Below are 21,732 nucleotides of genomic sequence, written 5' to 3'. Positions count from 1 at the left end.
TGCTTAATTGACAATACTTAGATCATATGTTTTTATGACAGGTCTTACCATTATAATGAATTGAAGTAGAAGACAAATCTAAACTTCTTGTATCATTGTAATATGCCGACCACTTAGTGCAGTGTGACACTATTTCACTATTTTACCGAAACGCCTGGGATCTAAGTGAGAGATAAAGTGCAGTAAAGACCTTGAGAAAAAATGCAACATTAGTCTAGTGTTAATAACTTGATGATGCTTGAACATGTCGCATAAATTGATGAGCTTCACATAACTCTACAGTTTCCAGAGTCCCAGACTCATCCTTTCACACTTTGACACTGACTTCGCACTTGACCACACTTATCTGAATGATTCTAACATCATCTCAGCTACCAAGGGATCATGGTCAGAGAAGTTCAATTGAGTTTTCAGCCTGTGTCACTTGCCTAAATCTTGAACATTGCGCAGGAAATGTCCTCCAACATCAGATCATCGGCTCGAACCGGAGATATATCGCTTGATCTTGCAAACCTCGAAGTAAATACTACAAAGTTTGAAGCTAACTAAAAACCAAGGAAATCCTCAAGCTTGCGAAGACTCCTTGAGTAGATTAAAGTTCTTCATGTACTTTGGAATAATGAGAGGTTGCTATTCTTCAAGATTGAATCATCTACTGACTTATCGCATGTAATACTGAGGTTCAGAGTACTTGCCACTGATGATATCTCATCTCTGAGAGTCACAGTCTCCTATTGGATTTACTCAATCTTTGCTTCAGTGGCCTGATATCCCGATATCGGAGGATTGAAGAGCATAGTTGTGGATGATTCACAACCACTTATTGTTTATTCGCTACTTAAGTCAACATATCTCGACTTGCCCTACTCCGAACCACAACTTATTCATTAATTCACAACCTATTCTTATCAGCTACAGCACTGTGTTAAATTCACCTCGTTCGTGGGAGTTAGTATCAGTAATGATTACTATTTATATCACTTCTTTTCCTCCTCAGCAATCAGTTCTCCAACTTCACAGTCAACCTTTGACACTTCCACAACCACCAACCAACAATATTCACAGAGAGACAATAGCACTTTCTGTAGTCACTCTTTACATTCGTTCGTTGAAATACATCAATCACTGCAGTTGTTTATGAATCACTGAGGTGGGAGGTCATTGCCCACTTTCACCATCAAGCAACGTCAGCTTCCACATCCCGAAGCAAACTGCACAGAGAAGTCGCTATCCTCTTCCTTCACCAAGAGAAGTATCATCACAAAAAGTTCCAAAACTACATCTCAGTCGCCTCGCAATCAGTTTCAAGATGTGTATCAAATCCTTCTACGCATTTACCTGCGGTCACTGCAGTTTCCCGGACATAGAACCATGTCCGCTTGTCCACTACAATCCTACATATCCACTCTGCTCCATCATGGGCCAGCATATTAAGGAGACACTGCCATATTGCCCGGGTTGTGACAGGGAGATTTGGAAGCATATGGTCATTTCCCAAGAAAATGAGCATCGCGAGCGTCATTTGTCCGGAGATATTTGCTGTAGCGTGATTTTTCCGGGCGAACAGCGGGAAACAAAGAGGGAGAGGGGGTCTAAGGGTGAGGTAATGGAGGCTAAGGACAGTAAGAGTATGAATGAGTTTATCCATTTGAGTTATTGGTAATGTTTTGCTGATGTGTACAATTTTAGGTGTAAGCGAGGCAGGAACGGCCAGACGTGGACGTGACCAGGTTGCTATTCGGCCACATCAACGAAATGATGGGTTCAAGCGAGGTCCAAGTACTGGCCAGAGATTCGAGTCTGTCGAAGAAACGATGAAGAGTGGAAGAATTGATCTAAGAGACCATTGGACGGAGGAAGCTAGGGCTGTGGCTTATAATTATCATAGATATCAGACTGGTGCTCGTAAGGGACAGGCTTCCGGGCAAGGACCGAACCCAGGAGTATTTGGACCACGATCAAGAGGACGTAGTCCTGCTCAACCAGGTGGTAATTTGGAAGAACATGGTGCTGATCCAATGCCAATGGCAAGTCACCATCAACATCACTCTCGACAGTCCACAGGAACTGCTCGAATCCCACAAGGACCTAAAGCTATGGGCTATCAGCAACATCAGCACAGCTCAACTGCCTCACTTCCTTCAATGTCATCCCGAGGACCAAAGCATCCAATGTACGAACCACCACCATATCACTGGACACCGCCCATGAACGAGAATCCGTCCAACCTGCAATCACCAATTCTCTTCAACCAAAACATCTTCGTCCAACCAAAATCTACCGGATATTCTTCAAGTGGCCTTCCTCCGGCTGCACCGCACGACCTCTCTCATTTGACCCCCTTCCAATTCCATCAATACATCACATCGGGCGCCGTTGGTTATCTACCTCCACCACCGCCTCCTCTCTCTTCCCTTACCGATCCTAACGCAGTTTTGGCTTGTCAAACTAATTATTCGCCTGAAACTCCCTTCCGAGTTATGACAGAAGCACCTCCTCCATCGCCAGCCACGGCCAAAACACCATCGGCTTACAGTCCAAAGGATACTGCGCCATCCACTGCAGTCCCAAGTCCAACACTCCAGCCAATTCTGACCGGTAGACGATTCAAGATTTCGGATCAAGAGTTCCATGGACATCCCGTCGGAGTGGGTAGCCATGGGCTAAGAATTCGATCTTCACAATCCGAGCCACCGTGCAAGACCGACTTGAAAGCTATGGCGGACTTGCTTGACAATGACTCGGCCGATGAGCATTGGGCCTGCGATACTCTTGATGAGGCCACCCACAATGGAAACGCCACGAGTAATAAAAAGCACAACGAGCCTGTTATCGTCAGCAGCAATATGGCTTGAAGGTCTTGAGAGACCGAATTCGTGATGATGCAGAAATGCACGCGAAATCACGTTAGCCGAAACGCCCGAGTATGGATGCTACCTAGGTATTGCAGTCATATCTTCTGAACTCTCTTGGTATTTTCTAGTCTGGCTGTCCAGCTCTAATGCAGACTGTACATAAAGGAAAAAAATTGCGCCCGACCACTTTCGCCAACCCATCTCCATGTAAAACTTTGTACAACTAATCGGCACTAATAATCACCACTCTTCGGCGTTTCAACTTTTTATCGGTCGACTTCTCCGAACACTATAATTATCGGTTAGCATCCATGCATTTCAATCATTTTTATCATGATGGGAAAAAGAAAACGGCGTACCCAGATCCATTGTACCAATAATAGCAACCGCGTCAGCAAGCAAATGGCCTCTCGAAATCTGATCGAAACCTCCAAGATGTGCGAAACCTGGTGCGCGGATCTTGCAGCGATATGGTCTCTCGCTACCATCACTCACGACATATACTCCCATCTCTCCCTTTGGAGCCTCGATGGCCGAGTATGTCTCTCCTGGGGGCACGGTGTAACCTTTGGTGAACAGCAAGAAGTGGTGGATCAGGGCTTCCATGTTCTCTTTCATGGCGGCTCTTGGCGGTGGTGAGACCTTGTAGTCTTCAACTCTGATGGGTCCTGGAGGCATTTTGTTCAGGCATTGGTGGATGATACGGAGAGACTGTCGGAATTCCTCCATACGGCAGAGATATCTGTCATAGCAATCACCATTGACACCGACTGGGACGTCGAATTCGACCTGGTCATAGGCATCATAAGGCTGGCTCTTTCGGATATCCCATGGGACTCCGGAGCCACGAAGCATGACACCTGTGAAGGAAAGGTTCAACGCATCAGCAGCAGACACGACTCCGATACCTTTGGTACGGCCGATCCAGATACGGTTGTCAGTTAAGAGTTCCTCGGTTTCGTCGATACGGTCTCCAAATTGGGTAGCCCACTGGTAGATATCATCCAGGAGTCCAACTGGCATATCTTGGTGAACACCTCCGGGACGGACATAGGCAGCGTGAAGACGAGCGCCTGATACACGCTCATAAAATTCCTGATTTCCATAGCATTAGCATTATTTCGATGAAGTTGCGATAGCATATAGACAAAATAGCATAGCGTAGCATACCATGAGCTTCTCACGTTCCTCGAAACCCCACAAGAAAGGCGTCAAAGCTCCGACATCCATCGCGTGGGATAGAACCGACATCAAATGGTTCAGGATTCTGGTGATCTCGCCAAACAATGTTCTAATCCATTTCGCACGCTCCGGAATCTCAATGTTTAATAACTTTTCCACGGCCAACGAGAAACACTGCTCGTTGGTCATCATAGATACGTAATCCAATCTGTCGAAATATGGTAGAGCCTGAAGATATGTCTTATATTCAATCAACTTTTCCGTCCCTCGATGCAGCAGTCCGACGTGCGGATCTGAGCGTACGATTTCCTCTCCATTGAGCTCCAAAATCAACCGTAACACGCCGTGTGCGGCCGGATGCTGAGGGCCAAAATTTACAGTGTAATGCCTAATCTTCCTGTCTTCTTCGGTAGTGTGTTCAAGGTTCGAATCTGGGACTTTGTTGACGTTTTGGCCATCTTGCGTGGGGTGTGCGAAGTCCTCGTTGACGGGAATCAGCTTCGTGCCTTCGTACGGTGCCGCGTATCTTCGAGATGAGACAGCTGAAAATGATCGCGACGTTCGTGGGAGTGTGGTTTGCGAAAGTGCGGGTCGCAAGCAGACACGTTTGGCACTGTGGCCGGCCAGCCGGGCGAGACAAGCTGCCATTTTGAAAGAAACCAAGGAGCGATGAGCTGTGTGTTGTCACCAGAATCGAAGGCTCTTCAATTGATGCCAGTCGGGGTTGGCATAGGGCGGGACTCCTTAAGAATTGAGGGGATTCACGTTGTCGCCTCTTCCCATGATGTCCTCGATTCGAATTAAGCTCCCACGCTAAGTCAGCGAAGCGTCTAGCTTCTCATTGGCTCAAGCACTTTCGGTGACCGGACCGGCTCCGAAACAGTCTGCAGAGAACGCCGGGGGATGTTCGGTACATATCCGAGCTTCATAAAATTATTTTTTGCGACTCGATTATGAGACCCCGCCATACGTTGATTCTGGTAATTTGAGATGGCGCCCGCAAAAGTTGTAGCAAGTCAGGCAGAGCTTGACCGGCGGAAAGCAAGTATATCCCAATATACATCTGTCCATACTACAAAATAAAACTAACAACGTCCTCCAGATCGTCGGAGTAAACTCAGAAACAGTAACAGATGTAACATCCACCGACTTTCCCGGTCACTGGCCAGGCGAAGACCACGCCTGGGACATTTCCAAATTCGCAAGCACTTTTAAAGTCAAAGTTTACAAAAATGAACACGAAGAAACCTCTTTTTCGTTAATCGGCATCGACGCCTCGGTCGCGAATGCTTATCGTCGAATTCTGATCGCAGAGATCCCATCACTGGCAATTGAGCGCGTGTACATATATAACAATACATCCATCATTCAAGACGAAGTCCTCGCGGCAAGATTGGGATTAATACCCTTAAAAGGCGGAGAGAAAGGATTGAAGGAATTCTTGAAATGGTATAGAAAGACTAAGGAAGGCGAGGAACCAGATATCGCGACCGACTACAACACGATACGATTACATTTGAAAGTCGAATGCACTCGAAACGAGAATGCGGCACCCGGAGAGAGGGATCCATTGAAGTTATATCACAACGCCCATGTTTACGCGAAAGACCTCGAGTTTGTGCCATTTGGTCAGCAGGCGAAGCATTTCTCTGGAGAAGATGCGATTATGTCTACGAACCCAGATATATTGATTGCAAAACTACGGCCGGGTCAGATTCTCGACATTGAGATGGATGCGATTAAAGGACAGGGTAGTGATCATGCGAAATTCTCGCCTGTTGCGCCTGCGAGTTATCGATTGTTACCAACTATTACAATTACGAAGCCGATTCTTGGCAAAGACGCAGAAAAGTTTGCCAGATGCTTTCCAAAAGGTGTCATCGGGTTTGAAACAGTTACGAAGAAGGAGGCTGCAACAAAAGGCAGTGGATATGAGGGCCATGAGGGAGAGAAGAAGGCTGTCGTTTTGGATGCCATGAAAGATACAGTTAGTCGAGAATGCCTACGCCATGCTGAATTCGAGGGCAAAGTCAAGCTGGGGAGAATACGAGATCACTTCATATTTTCGATTGAGAGTGTAGGCCAGTGGGGAAGCGGAGAGCTATTCCTGGAATCCGTTAAAATGTTGAGGCAGAAGTGTGAAGGGTTGTTAAGCAACTTGCGAGACATGCCAAATTAAAGAGAAGCCAACGAGGGCATGATGTTGCATGGTGGTACTTTGACATCACAACTTCGTGGCTTACATGGTTGATTAAGGCCAGATGGAAACAACTAGGACTACTCTCGATGTCCTCGAAAATGATGTGTTGTAAAAGGAAAAGGCATTGTCGGTGTTAGATGGCGCAGGCGTATGGTACAGACAGGTGTTGGCTATGTAGCAAATTTATTCCTGCTATTCCTCAAAGAAAATAGCACTCCTATCTATTCGTGATGTCGTGACCCGGAACTCCAGATGCTCCATTGCACGCCCAACAAATGCATTTTAAATATTTCACCCTCAGGATCTAATGACAAAGTCCACCCAGTGAGGCCCAACCAGGCAAAGCCACCCAGCAAACAATTCTTCGTCTACGAAGCAGATGCGGTTTCAATCGCATTCCCTCTATACTCTTTAGAGAATTTGAGTCTGTATTTGAAATTTACAGCTCCGAGCGAAGGATCTGTGACACCAATTTCGTCGCCATTACCCACTAATTCTCCAATTTTCTTTATTAGGTTCGGTCTGGTTTGCTCTTCTAGGCTGGGTGGGCTTTGCATGTACAATGTCTTTTCTGCCCTGATTGACGGCTTTTTTAATTGTGCTTCTGCCCGTTCCGCTAACGACGCAATAAACTCCTCAAGGGTAAGATTCGGATCTACCTCAAGATCACGGGCGAGATTGCCGCAGACTGGACAATCATCCTTCTTTTCGTGTTTGAAAGTGTATGTATAAACTCCAGCATCTCCAGTGTACATCATATAATTCTCCTCGAATCCCAGACATGGGTTGGTCTGCGTAGCGATCTTGAAGGCTTCATTGCAGCAACTTGCGGCTATGATGGCGTTGGTCGATGCAATAGCTGGAATGATATTCTTCACAACTCCTTGAGTCAGGGAATACGTTACTCCCGAAATATTGAACTCCTTGGCTCGGGCGAGCGCTTTCTGAAACAGCCAAGTAATGTGTTCTGGGTCGTCGTTGTCTAATGCGGGAAATGGCTTCTCGTTCTCCCAAGCTATGATATGCGCCCATTCGATACAATGTTCTGGCTGCCGTGGTATAGAGGCAAGAGTACACAATGGAACAGCTGCGCGTGGCGCATGCATATCTAGCTGACACTCGATACAAGAGGTCATTGTCGGGAAGATCACTCTTGCTTGACCTTTGAAACCTAGAAATATGGTCAACTTGTATATCTTGTGACACTGTAGAGATTTCCTTACCCTCAGTTCCTCCGTCGATCAGCGGCTTCAAGCTGTCCTCGTTCTCGGGGTCAACTAGATTGACAAGTGTTGAGTTGATCCATCTCCGAGCCTCAATGCTGTCTAGTCCACAAATGATTATGTTGAACTGCATATAAAAGTCATCGTCCTTGTCCTGGATTTTGCAATTATGTGGCGTGATTGAGCATCCCTTCACCCTCTTTTCCACAAATCGTGCCGCGCATTCTGCCTTGGAGCTTCCAACGTCACTGGCGCGAAACAGAAATTGGCGATTGAGATTGGAGACATCGATAGTATCTAAAATCCATCAGAAGCGGTTCGAGGTTTCTGCTCGGATTCCTTACCCATATCAATCACATGGATGTCCTGGAAACCAGAGAGCGCCAGATTCTTCAGTATCTCACAACCAAGACCTCCTGCACCGCTGCACTGATGTCAGCTTTCTGATAGCATCTTCTCTTGAGTTAGGCAACCAACATGACTCTGCCAAATGGTTAGCAGACTGCTCCCGGAGAGAGATGTTCCAACTGACAAAACTTTGACTCTTTCGGATGCAGTCACTGCTTCCTCGCTGCCAGTGAACTCCTCGGAGACGAATGGGCCTGGATTTCTACGGACATTGTCCAGGTAGGTCCTAGAAACGGCGTGAGCTGGGAATCTTCGACAATGAGCAATTGGTGTTGCAACGTACCATCTACCCTTCTTCATGGCTGAGCCACCTGGCGTTGTTAACTTACCCGAGACCATGACCGGTTGCGACATGTTGAGAAAGGTTGAGCTCTACGACAGCATAGCAGACGTTCGGAGGGGTGGTGCTTGCTGCGAAATGTGCCTGCAGGTGAACCTTATCGCTTATCGACCTGCATATGAATCTCGGGCAGTGGTCCGTGCGGCTCTCGACCTCCTCCACGGTCATCACGTGCCATGTGCCTATTTTCCTTACACTTGGAATTGCGCGCTTTGCGTAGCAGTATTTCTTGATGCAATATAATTCCGACTCGATCCAATGTAGCCATGGATACAATACTCACCCCTGTGAGTACCACCTATAGAAAACAGGAAAGAAGAGATGATGCTCTCATCGAGGTCGTCAAGCAGAAAGAGCCTCTCATCAAGCCCTCTCTTCAAGCAACAACACCAGAAGAAGCATTGGAGATTTTGAAAAACGAACCTGATCACGAGGCCTTAGTACAAACTTTGCGTTTTCTGGTTAGCAGTCGTTCAGGATTTGACATTACTTCGATAAGCTCCATAACGTCCCAACTTATCCATGTTCTTGTCACAGAAATATTGCCGAGTTATTGGGGTGTACTCTCAGAGGAATGCAGGAGCGGGACCACTAAAAAGTCAAAGCAAACAACTGAGCTGGAGCTTCTTATAACATGCCTGAGAAGTGTACCAGGCTTGAATGCTCTCTTTTTGGGCTTCAAAAGAAATATTCAGCTCTCTAAAGACTCCAAGAAGACGGCAAGCACAAATCCCCATGAAATTCTCGCCATCTTATTGCAGGCCTTAGAGGCAATTCTCGAAGGACTAACCACAATTGAAAAAGTCTGGACTATAATCTGGGAGTCCACGGACTCAGGTGCTCGCAAGAAGGCCATTTGGGCCGACTTTCTTGGGCTTGTTGTAGGTGGAAAACTGCTTGGTAGTGCTGCTGAGGCCGATGATATCGTAAATACATCCAGTGCAACTATTCGTGCTAAAAGCTGGGTAGCAGATAGTAATCTTTATGGTACCTGGCTTGCTAAGAATATACGGCACTGGGCCAAACGGATCCCGTTGGAATCTGACATTGGCTGGAAATGTTGCGCTGAGCTTCTTAGTAGAAGTTTCCGTGTTGGAAAGACAGGTGAGTAACAAGCTTTGACATCAACCTATATGCTAAGATACGTACAGAAAAAATAGTTGCCGCACTTTTGGATTCAATGGTCGTGCAAAGTCGTGACAATGGCGCTCAGTTCCTCCGTTTACTCAATCAACTATCTGGACTTGAACAACGCAATGTACTATTTAATGCCCTTCAGATTCTCTCTAAGGAGCACTTGTCTTCCACGATCACAACTGACGGTGACTCTTCGTGGTGGGAGGCAGACTCGAAACTGGTCTCAGGAGCGGCAGGTATGGTGAAGATTCTAGTCGCCAATTCCGATTCCAGGAAAAATCAGTTAATGGCGTGGGCTATGAGTTCCTCAGGAGCGGGTGCTGGCGAAGGAATGGGAATCCGTCGCGCTGTAGTTGCCATTCTTGCAGAGGACAAAAACGATATCGAAACAGTGCTTGAGAAGAGTATTGCACAATTTGGTGATCAGTTGTATATCAGACACACGCCCACAATACAACAAGAAGGTACTCACTCAGTCCCATTCCTCTCAAAATTAAGCTAATGTTGAAAGCCCATAGTCAGATTCTGCTGTTGAGTGCAGGTTGGGTCTACAGAAAAGCTCCGCTTCGTCTCAGTATGATGATGCGTTCAGGATTGCATCTCAACGCTGTATCTAACCGGCTTGCAGCGTCATCAACACGAGCAAGATTTCTGGGAATGGTTGTTGGCGAGGCTTTGTCCAGCTTAGTTGATAAAGGAGAAAATAAGATGGATTTCAAGGTCGACGAAATGCAAACCACGGAGGCTAAATGGTACAAGAGTATGGTCAATGTAGCTGACAAGGCCGGAGAACTGGAGCTCCTGAGATCAAGAGTAACAACAGTCATACAGAAATCTAAGACTCAACCACCACCAGCAAAGAAGCCGAGTACGCTCAATAGTTCGAGTAAAATAAGCTCTATTGAGGAGATAGAGTCGGATGAAGAAGAAGGAACGGACAACTCAGAAGACGACGACGACGATCTGGTGCCATATGGAAAACCAGAATCTGATGCCGAAGATTCCGACGAAGACGCTACAAATGTTGTTCGCAACAAGCCAACGGCACCGGTGTACATTCGAAATCTAATCACATATTTACGAAACACAGAAAGCTATGATCACCAGAAGCTTGGTCTGTCTACAGCTGCTTCACTCATTAGAAGGAAAGCCAACTTTGGCACCGAAGTTAGTGCACACGCCGAAGAATTAGCTACACTGCTTGTAGGGATTCAAGATAAATACGACATTGAAGAGTTCCAGGAACTGAGGCTACAAGGAATGATAGCTGTTCTTATAGCCCTACCCTCGAAAATGGGACCATGGTTTGCAAGGACGTTTTTCGAAGGAGACTACTCTATGTCTCAGAGAGCAGCAGTCTTAACCACACTTGGCCTTGGAGCTCGAGAAATAGGTGGCTTTGGAAAAGAAGACGCAGGACTCACTAAAGTTGACAAACTACCCAACACTTCATTCCCATCAAAAACCCTACCACCAGCAATGCACAAACTCTACATCTCCAATCCACCCACTCCAAACCAAAAACAACCAACCATACCCTTCTCCGCAATAACAACCCTCACCACGACCCTCACCAAATCCCTCACCCAACCCATCGCCGCCTCAGCCCTAGCATCCACCTCGGGTCCAGCCCTCATGAACATCACCCCCCTCTCAACCCGCCGCATCACCACTCCCCGCACCCGCCCCAAACCTACCACAAACGCCCTCTCCACCCTCATCCCCACCTCCTTCTTCTTTCCCCTGACCGGCCGCTTCTTCATCCACCTCCGCGCCTACGGCACCTCCACCTCAAAAAACATCACCTTCTCCCCGTCCCTCCTAACCCTCTACCTCAAGACCCTCGCGCTGATCCTCGACGCCGCGGGTCCTAACACACCCTCTCTCCCGCAAATCACAAGCGAGTTCTGGGACTTGCTGCTTACGTTACGGACGCAGGCGACGGATATTTCCGTGCTCGAGGCGTTGCTTTTTGCGTTCCTGGTGTTGTTTGAGGTTAATGGGGATAAGAGGGCGATGGTGGAGGTGCATGGACGACAGTTGTTGGAGACGCAGGAGTGGGTGGAAGGTGTGTTTAATAGACTGGGTGATGCGGTTGGGGTGAGACTTACTGGGGGGCCGGGGGGAGGCGCGGAGGAAGAGAAGGTTAGGGCGTTGGCTGCTAGTGTGTTGGTTAGGATAAGGGAGTGTGTGGAGAAGTATCAGGTGTTGTTGATGGGTGATATGGCTACTTTTTCGTGATGAGGTTTGTGATGGTATAGCGAGTTCGATAGAGGATCAAAGCGACGAAGTTTCCTAAGGTAGCTGTTTGTGTAAGTAATCAATAAAGCAAAGACGGTGATTGAAGGCAATATCAACACTATAATAACTAAGTCGTTTGGAATCAGGGGCGTACACAAAAGCCCGAAAGGGACCATAGAAGGTTCATTATTAGACATTTTCAATATTGTCTATCAAATCTGTGTTATCACCATTTCGCACTTGGCTGGGTGACCAGATTACCGCGAGCTGAGCGTCTTACTATATAACTCTGTAGAAGGGGATTCCACCCTTCCTAGCGTCATACTACTATATCTCAGTAGAAGGGGAGTCCACCCTTCTTCTCAAAATGAAACCCACCGATTCCGTTTTCCATGCGCTTCAAAACCATTTTGTATGCCCGGACTCCATCGCTTCCATGCCAGTTCCAAATCGCTGCAATATTAATGACTGTACGCTAATTTTCAGCTTCACCTCTCGAACGCCCTAATTACTTCCAATACAATCACACTACTTAACAGTATTTCAGAAAATGCAGTTCTTATAGTGACAGCCTATTTTCGACGGCTGTGAGATCGAGTCACCGCGGGTGACTCGTATACGTCTCTGAAGGCCTCGAGTTGTGCTGTCATGCTTCCAAGTGATCTTGAAAGCTCGTCACTCATCTCCTCTCGCGATGCTGTGCCTGCGAGTGCTGCCGCCGATGGTGGATTCGGAAGGACAGGAAAGTGAGACATCGTGAAGATGGTGTTCAAATTTAAACCCTTTGATGGAGGCATAGAGATGTAATCCGAGTCCGAAAATCCATGAGAATCGTATCGGGATGCCTCATTAGGATCCGAGCCAGGACCATTGGGACCTGACTCCACTTCAGAGAAATCAGAGATATCGTTGATATCCCGAGGTGGTGTCATCGCCGCATCCATATCAATACGTGGAATGCTAGCTTCATCAAGGTCGATGCGAGACTCTCTTGCCTTCTCATAGTCAAAACGAGGTGGTCTCGGGTCGTCATCGATTCGTGACACAATAGCATCATCGAGATTTATTCGCGATACCCTTGCATCATCCAGATCTATTAGGGATGACCTAGAGCCGCCAAGGTCAATTCTAGTGTCTTCAACATAGAGTGTTGGCTCATATTCATTGCTTGGAGCCTGGTAGGAGACATGTCGTTCGAACTCAAAGGGATTGCCTGAGGGCATTTGCTCAGAAGTTGCAGAGCCTGCTTCGGAGTTCGCAGTAGAGGGCCTAACGATCTCAGGGTACGAGTCCGGCATACTCATATCTAAGTCAATGAGGGACTCTGCCATTGAGCGGCGATCCATAGACGGCCCGTTCGATGAGAGTCCGCCGCCAAAAGCTCCTCCGAGAGGCTCAGTTGGATGATGTATGAGAGCTGGCCTACCTCCAACGCCGGGTGTGATGCCAGGGCGGGGAAGCTCGTAGCTACTAGGAGGAAATCTCGATATTTCTGGATCCGCTGAAGCCGGTGGTGCGAATGACGGAAATTTCCAGTCTTGTGTGCGACGATTTGGGTTTATATCGGCGGGGTCACTCAGTGGTGGCCTATGGAAATCTTGATTATTCGTCAGGTAGGTATCATCTTCAACAATCCGAGGGTTTCCGGCTTTGAGAGTGTCCATGTCAGGAAAACTCGAGAGACCAGTGTCCATATCATGCCCTCCGAGATCGATCATAGTGTCTTTGATCTGCATACGAGCAGAATCGTCGCGTAACGGCAGATCCGATGTAGGAGGCCCTTGTGATAAGTACTGTTCAGGCGCAACCCCATAATAAGTTTTACTATTTGGATAGTAATTTGAAACTGTGTTGGGGTCGAAGACTTTGACAAGGGGATTTGGTAGTGCTGCAAGAGCTTGCGGCGGAGGACGTCGTCGAGACACCTTTGGTCGAGCGGTATCAAACTCGACAACATTTTCCCCATATGCCTCAAATACATCTCGTGGATCGATATGTTTAGAAACTCGATTGTCGAAGGCCTGCGTAGTGCTGAAATTCCAGTCTTCGTTGCCAATGCCCGCAGGGTCAGACGTGAGATCGACTTCTTTCCGCTGAGCTCCTCCAGGTTGAAAGAGAGACTTTCGAGTTCCTCCATGATCAACCCATTGCTTGAATGCAACTACTAATTGCGACAGGCTGCTCGTCGGATATTGGCGCTCCGTGTTGGCGATGTATGAATGCTGTTGAACTTGCTCGATTTTAGGTCGCTGTTCGGGAAGCTCTTCGAGCAGGTATGCCACAATATTTCTCAATCCATCAGAGAAGTTTCCGCCTTCTAAGCGAGGTACATTGTGCGCCAGATACTCAGCGACGTCCTCGAAATGAAAATGGCCCTTTGCAACACTTGGCGGCAAGCCTGTGGCAAGTTCAAAAGCCATAGCTCCAAAAGCCCAGATGTCTACTTCTTTACCGTAGGCCGAAGTGGATTTAAGAAGCTCTGGAGCCATCCAATGGGGGGTTCCGACAATGGTCGACCTCTTATCGAACCTGTCCTCTATGACACCCGCAACTCCGAAGTCGCAGAGTTGAACGCCACCATCTTCCTGGATGAGGACGTTTGCACCTAATTAGTGTCAGAGAGAGAAGGATTGAGTAAATTGACTAGGGCCCTACATTTGATATCTCTATGGATAAGGCCTGCCTGGTGCACCCATTTGATGCCTTCGGCAGCTTCTCTCAGGATTGGGATAATCCATTTCTCTAACAGCCCACCTGGAGCTGTTGGTTTCATCTAAAATACAGTCAGTAAATATTTGATACAAGTCAACACTGCCGTCTACTCACAAGTGTCTGAACACTACCTCCAGCGCAGTGTTCAGTTACCAGCCACATTACCGTTCCGACAGGTTCTGCTGCAATGACATGATTGACATTCTTTGCATTAATCTCTTTAAGACTCTTCAGTGCGTTAACCTCTTTCACCCAGTCCGTGAAGGAGTCCGCATGCCGTGGATTAATTTGATCTGATTCATCAATGTCGATGGTCTTGATAGCAACTACTTCTGCAGTAGACATATTTTTGCTATCTCCGATTAGTATAATAATGTGAAGTGTGTAGCGTGCAAGCCGCTGGTTGAACTCACCCCATATACACCCTCCCGTAAGTACCCTTGCCAATCAACTCGCACAAGGCCCAAATAGGAGGGGGTCTGCCGGCTAATCGACACATCTCATTCACCGCTGCTTGGGCCTGTCTCGCATCTTCAACGGCTTTCGCTTTGTGCAAGCTCATTTCTGGCTGCCTGACCTGTAGTCGTCCCTCCATTTGCTTAGGAGGTAAGTTAAATCTGACGTTTTGTCTTCTAGGTTTGGTTTCAGCCTCGAGTGCGATTCTCAGCTCGGGGATAAGAGGCTGTCCCGATTCCAGAACAGTACTTAAGAACTCGACTTGTCTACCAGGTGGTTCTTCAGCCTCGACGTCGACTTTCAGTTCAGGGATTAGGGGTTGCACCGGAGGCAGAACAGGGGCTAGGAGATCGGCTTTTTTCTCAGTTTTGACTTCAGCCTCAACTGCAGATTTCAATTCAGGAGTCAGAGGCACGCCCGAAGATAGAACAGTGCTTAAGAAAACTCGAGCAGGGTCTACCGTGAGTGGCGCAACTTGGTGAGAATTCTGGGAGATTTGATTCCCATCAGATGGACCACGCGCGCTAGTAATGCCCCGAGAAGCAGAGGAGGGAGTGCTTGTCGATCTTAAAAGTGAGTGAGACGAAACGTTCTCAAACGATCCTGTAGGGCTTACAGTAGTAGTGTTGAATCTCTTTGACGGTGTAAATTGTGCTTGACGTGGAGGATTCGAGAAAGCTCTCCTCGGCGGTGTTGTGTACTGCTGTTGTTGCCGGTAATCGTCCTCCTCAGGCCATGTACAAAGTGAGTGGCTGTCTACAGGTGCAGAGGCACCTAATAAATATGGTCGTGGAAGAAACTTCTTGGTGTTCGAGTCAGTATCTACTTGTGTTACAAAGGTCGACTGGTCACTGTTGTTTTCTGTCTTGATGCTCTGGTCCGAGACATCTGACAATCGTCGAGATTTAGATGGCTCGTGCACGCGGCTTCGTTCTTCGGCCCTTGCAGCAGTTGCAGCCAAGACAGCCGGTGAAGCAGCCAATTGATTGGCCAAAAGTTTATTCTAGAGGGGATCAGCACACACCCTTGCGGCGATAAACCGACACTCGAGGTTCGGTAAACATTCAACGTCAACTCACACTTGGTTCACTTGGAGCTTCGCCATGCTCAACAAGAGGTACCTCTACTGCCTTTTCAACGGCATCTTTCCAGCTGGGGTCTATATAGACTTTGTCACGAGCACCGGCTTGCTGTATCCTTGATGGAGTCTCTAGTTTGCCCAGTTTGCCCAGTTTGCATTGGTCTCCTCCTACTTCCAAGCTTTCCACGTTTGCGAGCCCTTGCCGACGTATGGGGTCAACATCTTCCAGCTCTTCACTAATTTGACCAGCACTTAAGTCACCAGTGAGATGAGAGGATTCATCGTTTGTCTCAGGCTTGAGGCCCTTTCTCTCACGACGCCTGTTCAGAGCTATCTGACTTGGACTTTCCATCAAAGGGGATGAATGACGCATTCCACCGCTCACGACTCTCTGATGCAACCTGAAGTAAATCTCCACTGCCTCGGATCCTGAGCTCTTCTCTGGCATTCTCCTGCCAATGGAAAAGTTGCGGATCAAAGGCCTGTGGAAATTACTAGGCGAGACGGTTTCCGTCGAACGATTACTAGAAGCACTCATTACTGTAGTTGAGCGTGTCCTGGGCCATGGCTCCGTTGAGTGACTACTGGAGCCACTTCTTACTGTAGTTGAGCGTGTTCTAGTCGCCCATGGGAAGCTTTCTTGAACCTCAGATGGTGTACTTGGCATTGATGGCGAAGGGATCGTGGGGCTGGGTATAACTGGAAATCGAGCCTTCAAAGAATTTTTCCGCGATTGGCTGTGGCACTTTGATAGATTCGAGCAAACTTCTAGGCCCGAGTCGGAGCCAGCTGTGTCTAGACTGCGAGTCGTGCAGGTTGATGGCTTTCGTGAATTGGCGGCTGATGAGAATATTTTCTTGTCTATGGGATCATCCTTATCGAGGCTTCCTTTATTGGTGTTGTCATCGCCTGTGAACTGCGGAAACGCTTCTGTGTCTGGAGAGTTGTCGATATTGGTTCTTTCTTCCTCGGCCCTGAGTAATGCACTTTCACACGTTTGTCGATACTGTAGCAACTGGCTTTCCAATTTGCCTGCTAGGTCTGCAGCTGCATTGTGGCATTCGTCTTCTGCACTTCTTGCTGTTGCAGTGAGAGCCAGCTTCTTGTGCAGTTGAATCATTACTTCGCCGACATCTATACCTTCATCGTCTCTTGGGGTGAGATCCGTAGGAAGGCTAAAGCTTGTTCCGTAAATAGAAGGAAGCGGCACAATTATGCTTTCTGTCGGCTTCGATTGGATCTCTGGAAGTGAATGTGGCCTAACAGAGTGCAGACGGTGTTTTGAACGGAATAGCATAGACTGCTTAGTTTTGTTATGATTGACCTCACCGCTTGAGATCTGGGTCGCTTGATCGTCACCTTCATGGCTGGACCAGAGCGGATCCGTTTCAGAGAGATTATCGCGAACATTCTTTCCTTTTTCGGCTACTGCTTTTGATGTTTTTGTGACGCGTGGTTCGTAATTGGAGATAGCTATACGATGTTTGAGTAGAACTCTTTTTGGAATCGGTGGCGCTCTACCGATGCACTCGTCGTTCACTTGGGACCGACCTTTTGATGCTAGGTAGCGGTCACTTTCTGACCTCCAATCTTCCAACTTTTTTGTTTTTGCTGCACGTTCAAGTCGAACATTCGGGTCTTCGTAGAAGATCCGCCATGAAAAAGGGTCACAATCTGCTCCCGTTTTGTCTTTACCAGGTAGACTTCGAGTTGGTAGAATTTTAGGGGCTCGTCGGCTTCGCACTGGCTTTGAATTTGGCTTATAAACCAGATCTGGTATAGTAGTCGTTGATCGTTGTCGTCGCTCTGAAAACGGACGTGGAACATATGGAACCAACGCAACATCACCTTGTTTATTGCTGGTATTGTTGGCTGTCTTCTGGCTCTTTGGGCTGCTTCTCCGATTCTCAATTCCCGCATTTTTGCGCCGAACCTTTCTGCTGAATGGCCACCTGAGACTCGGGTAGTCCCGATCTCCATCTTTGCCCATTATTCTCTGCCAGATTCTCCAGAGCCATCGCTTTACGCCTCGTAAAGGCTTTCCCGGCTGGTTCGCTTTGATTCGCTTTTCACCTTTGCCGAAGTCGATCATCTCAATGCATTCTTGTAGTCTGTCTTCGGGGTTTGCCAAGTCGGGGCCAGGTACGTGAAATCCGCTGGAACGTCTTTTGGAGCTAAAAGTTCGCGAACGCCTATGAATGGATTCACGACTTATGACACGACGTAGAGTGTTCTTCCTGTGTAAAGTGGCAACATTTTTATTTTCGTATTTGGAGCGTGTTGTTGATTTTCGTTCGCGTGAATTGGTCCTAGTCCTACTGTCGTGATTCAGCAACAGTTCCACATTTGCATTTTTCAGCCGTTTCTGATTCAGTGAGGAATCTTGGAATTTCCACCATATTTCAGCATTATGACTCCCCTCAATTGGCGGTAGCGTCGGATCATTTGACGGCATACTGCATCGACAGTGCCGTGGCCATCCTCCGAGTTGGTGGGCTGGTTCATCTGAACTCCTGTGTGTTTGAAGGAGACGATGGGTTGATGTGCGACTATTCGATGGTGTGGGCGTTGAAGCTCATAAAAGGGCCGAATAAGGTGTGTGGAAGATACACATACCTCTGGTGAACCTCTGGGCATGTGTCCATAGCGGCTGTGATGTTGATATGCTTTCGACTCGTCTCAACTCCCTTCCCAAAATTAGTTTCAATTTACCTCAAGTTTACACGTGTGATTTTACCTCGAAACAATCCTAAAATAGATTTCGCTTCCATCTCTATGGATTCTATCATAACGAAAATTCTTTATGCTCAGGTGGAGATTGTATTAATCCAAGTCTAGCTATAGGACGTTCGCATTCAATCGCATGTATATATCGATCCGTAGGTTGTCATGGCAGCTGAATCCTAAGTAGGAACCAGATTGGAGTCGAATTCACTTCCAGGATTCTCAAATGCTTTGTGGTGCCTCTTCACCTTGGCCGTTGAAGTTTGGTTTGTTTACTGATGGTTCGGCTAAGGTCCTCGGCTTAAGGATTCCAGTTCACAAGAAGCAGCATTAAGCGAGTTCAACAATTGCCCTCGACAAGAAATTGGTCCCTCTTCTGAGCCAACTACCTATATCTATTGATAACTCACTTGCTTCCGACAATATACTTAAGGTCAGTTTACATTTGAGTAAGAAGGAAACAAAACATGTGACGGGATATCCCTAATGAACAACCACTGTTGGCGGACTACTTGAACCAGAAACCGGTAGAGTGACTTCAAGGCTACGGAAGGCATGGGAATAATTCCGCGATTCCGCTTTATGTTAATCACACTACGTAAGCCTCTAAAACGCCGATGAAAAGCGCTAGCATCGCAAAATGATTGGACGATCCCAACATGACGAGGCTCGCAAGGCTGCCGCCCATACTCTCATGCTGAAAATTATGAGGTTGCGATGTACAACAAGCATTGTGGACGTTTATTTATTCAACTCAACCTAAGTATTACAGCCAAGATAAGCTTCATCAACCAACTTGGGAAAGCCAGAAATTCCCAAAATTGCCGACAAAGACGTACATTTGAGATCTGATTCCAGCATATAAAATGGTAAGAATTACACAACCTCACTGAGGATTGCCGCTTGAGTCCTAGTGGTAGGTACGAGGTACTGCTTTGTTCTCATCGTACATCACAAGCCTTTATGAAACAATCATCGACGGGGTGACGCGGCGGCCGCCCGAGGATTGACAGGAAGGGCCTGGAATAATTCTTATGGTAGATAGATTGTTAGAATCGCGGAACTATTGGTTTGTGAATTGATGATGTTTATATATCTATGTAAGTTGGAAAATTAGGCAGGTGATTTTTGAATGTTAGCACACCCAAGGCAACTCCATTCAAGATTGATTTCGTGGTTTGAGTTTTCCAAAAATATTGTTTATATCAAAAAGCGAAGTCCCAAGTTGTGTGAATAAACAAATTGGTATATCCTAATCCAGAACGCCTCAATATACCCAATGCCATCTAGACCGTCACATGCCTTTCCGTACATTTTAATAAGAGCCAGCTTCATTTTCTTACTCCACACACACCACAAACGCCGGAATCGCCGGCGTTGATGTAGACTCCACCTTGGCAAGCTTCGCTGTCACAGCTCCATGATCCAGGTACAAAATCTAGCTTCAATACATGCGAACAGACGGTACAGGTGAGTGATGTTGGTGTATTAGTACTTGTGCAAATAGGGCAAGACGTGTCGGCTGGTGGTGACGAGGGACTTCGATGAGTCGATTGTGGCAGATTTTGAGATTTTGACTCAACACTGCTTGAGCTTTCGTTTCTCGTCGCAGTGGAGGACGAAATGTTTGTAGCCCTAAGCCTTGGTTTTGAAGTTACTGAAGCTTTCATAGTCGAGGATGTAGGCGGCACCGGAGGGTTGAACTCAGGAATGCTCATGAGAGTTGGCGAGCGAGGAGGTGGCGCTTTCATGCTTGCAAGTTCCCTCATCTCATTCTGAACTTCCTCATTGTCCTTATCTTCATCTTCACAAACCTTAACCATGCCTCGCCCCTTAGTATCAACCATCCGCTTACCGTTAATATCAACGGCGTCGCCTGGCTCCGGTTTAATCCAAGGATCATCATTGTCGCTTTCTGTGTCGCTGTCCGTGACTAGGTCCTCGTCCTTGATACTCGGCTCCTCTTTCACAACCTCAAATCTTTTCAAAGCAGCAGCAGCACGTAACTCTCTTCCTCGCTTACTTCCAGCTACCCTTGGCTTTCCCGCAGGCTTCTTACCATTTTCAAGCTCAACTTTGACCTGCTCATCAGCACCTAAAGCCATGCCATTTACACCAAACTTCTTCTTGATCCGGCGTTCTTTTTGCTCCTTGTAAGTTATCTTCGGTTTTGGTGCTTTTCGTTTTCTACCGCCTCTAGACTTGAATGTGCCGCCACACATGTGTTCCGGTAGCACCTCTCCGGCACCTAACTCTTCTTGCGAAAATGCTCCATTCTCAAGTAAGACGCCTCTGCCCCAAAGTCCATCACCTGTGTATCCTTTCTGCCACAACTCTTTCATGTCTGAGGCATACTCATTGCGAACTTTCCAGAACTCTACAGACAAACTGTCAGTAATGCCAAATCGCAACCTAGCGAAGAGGGGTTCTTTACTGGGTCCGTGGTTCATTTCTTTACAATGTGCAAGCTCGTGCATCATCACCATCTGGACAAATTTGAATGGCAGCCATTGACCCGTAGATGGCGAACGAAGAACCAGCTGAATGACTTCTCCATTGTTAAAGTTCCGGCCTGTCGCCACTTTTCAGTTATAACCCTAATTGATGACAATTTGCCAAAAGCATACCCCAGAACTCTAAATTTGGTTCATATTCTTCCAAAGATGCCACCGCGAGGTAGTGTTTGTTCGTTATAGGCAGACATTGCGCTGCGATCCGTTCTAGGTAGTCTTTTGCGGTATTCTCGGTCGCGCCAGGAAGAGGCTTGATGAAGACAATATTTTTATTTGGTTGGGAGCGCTTGCTGTTGATTCTTTCCCAGCCGAGGACCATTTTTTTCTTTACATAGGTAGGTACCTCAAGTATGAAGATATGAAAGCTACGAATGGCCGTTGATGGTGGCGGAAGGGAATGTCGTCGTTTGAAAAGCGGGGAGTGTCGCGTGAATGGCAAACACGAAGTCAGCTGACGTGAAACGCGAGTTCACGTGAATCAAAACTGGGTTGTGCTGGGAACTTACCATCTCCATCGAATCAACTTTATCAATTCCGATACCCAATCTGTTATCATCTACCTTACTCATTGCATGATCTCGACTAACTCCAACGTTTATGCTTAGTTTTAAGCAGCATTAAGCATTTCGTTGGCACGACCATCCATTCGAAATCTGCGAT

At 47.2% G+C, this 21,732-nt stretch overlaps 7 protein-coding genes across 7 annotated transcripts; 3 read left to right on the top strand and 4 right to left on the bottom strand.

The window, feature by feature from the left end:
• Positions 1-1,417: 1,417 nt before the first annotated feature.
• GLAREA_00803 (uncharacterized protein) lies at positions 1,418-2,855 on the top strand (the record flags this gene model as incomplete). The annotated part of the gene is made up of 2 exons (XM_008085561.1): positions 1,418-1,622; positions 1,690-2,855. 2 exons carry the CDS (start codon positions 1,418-1,420, stop codon positions 2,853-2,855), a joined length of 1,371 nt encoding a protein of 456 aa, XP_008083752.1.
• Positions 2,856-3,121: 266 nt separating this feature from the next.
• GLAREA_00802 (HydB/Nqo4-like protein) lies at positions 3,122-4,685 on the bottom strand (the record flags this gene model as incomplete). Its single annotated transcript, XM_008085560.1, has 3 exons — positions 3,122-3,144; positions 3,215-3,950; positions 4,026-4,685. 3 exons carry the CDS (start codon positions 4,683-4,685, stop codon positions 3,122-3,124), a joined length of 1,419 nt encoding a protein of 472 aa, XP_008083751.1.
• A 305-nt stretch (positions 4,686-4,990) lies between these two features.
• On the top strand, positions 4,991-6,216 carry GLAREA_00801 (Insert subdomain of RNA polymerase alpha subunit; the record flags this gene model as incomplete). Its single annotated transcript, XM_008085559.1, has 2 exons — positions 4,991-5,017; positions 5,140-6,216. 2 exons carry the CDS (start codon positions 4,991-4,993, stop codon positions 6,214-6,216), a joined length of 1,104 nt encoding a protein of 367 aa, XP_008083750.1.
• Positions 6,217-6,605: 389 nt separating this feature from the next.
• GLAREA_00800 (Activating enzyme of the ubiquitin-like protein) lies at positions 6,606-8,222 on the bottom strand (the record flags this gene model as incomplete). The annotated part of the gene is made up of 5 exons (XM_008085558.1): positions 6,606-7,408; positions 7,461-7,757; positions 7,805-7,884; positions 7,993-8,094; positions 8,152-8,222. The coding sequence occupies 5 exons, from the start codon at positions 8,220-8,222 to the stop codon at positions 6,606-6,608; spliced, it is 1,353 nt and encodes a 450-aa protein (XP_008083749.1).
• A 252-nt stretch (positions 8,223-8,474) lies between these two features.
• On the top strand, positions 8,475-11,586 carry GLAREA_00799 (uncharacterized protein; the record flags this gene model as incomplete). The annotated part of the gene is made up of 3 exons (XM_008085557.1): positions 8,475-9,312; positions 9,360-9,774; positions 9,864-11,586. 3 exons carry the CDS (start codon positions 8,475-8,477, stop codon positions 11,584-11,586), a joined length of 2,976 nt encoding a protein of 991 aa, XP_008083748.1.
• Positions 11,587-12,158: 572 nt separating this feature from the next.
• Positions 12,159-18,290, bottom strand: GLAREA_00798 (Protein kinase-like (PK-like); the record flags this gene model as incomplete). Its single annotated transcript, XM_008085556.1, has 5 exons — positions 12,159-14,191; positions 14,242-14,359; positions 14,413-14,650; positions 14,712-15,757; positions 15,834-18,290. The coding sequence occupies 5 exons, from the start codon at positions 18,288-18,290 to the stop codon at positions 12,159-12,161; spliced, it is 5,892 nt and encodes a 1,963-aa protein (XP_008083747.1).
• Positions 18,291-19,890: 1,600 nt separating this feature from the next.
• GLAREA_00797 (uncharacterized protein) lies at positions 19,891-21,391 on the bottom strand (the record flags this gene model as incomplete). Its single annotated transcript, XM_008085555.1, has 3 exons — positions 19,891-20,936; positions 20,994-21,131; positions 21,187-21,391. The coding sequence occupies 3 exons, from the start codon at positions 21,389-21,391 to the stop codon at positions 19,891-19,893; spliced, it is 1,389 nt and encodes a 462-aa protein (XP_008083746.1).
• Positions 21,392-21,732: the final 341 nt, after the last annotated feature.

This window comes from Glarea lozoyensis, assembly GCF_000409485.1.
Source record: "Glarea lozoyensis ATCC 20868 chromosome Unknown GLAREA3, whole genome shotgun sequence".
In the NCBI taxonomy this organism is placed as follows: Eukaryota; Fungi; Ascomycota; class Leotiomycetes; order Helotiales; family Helotiaceae; genus Glarea; species Glarea lozoyensis.
Note: the sequence above shows the minus strand (reverse complement) of the source record. Positions and strands in the feature narration are given on the sequence as shown.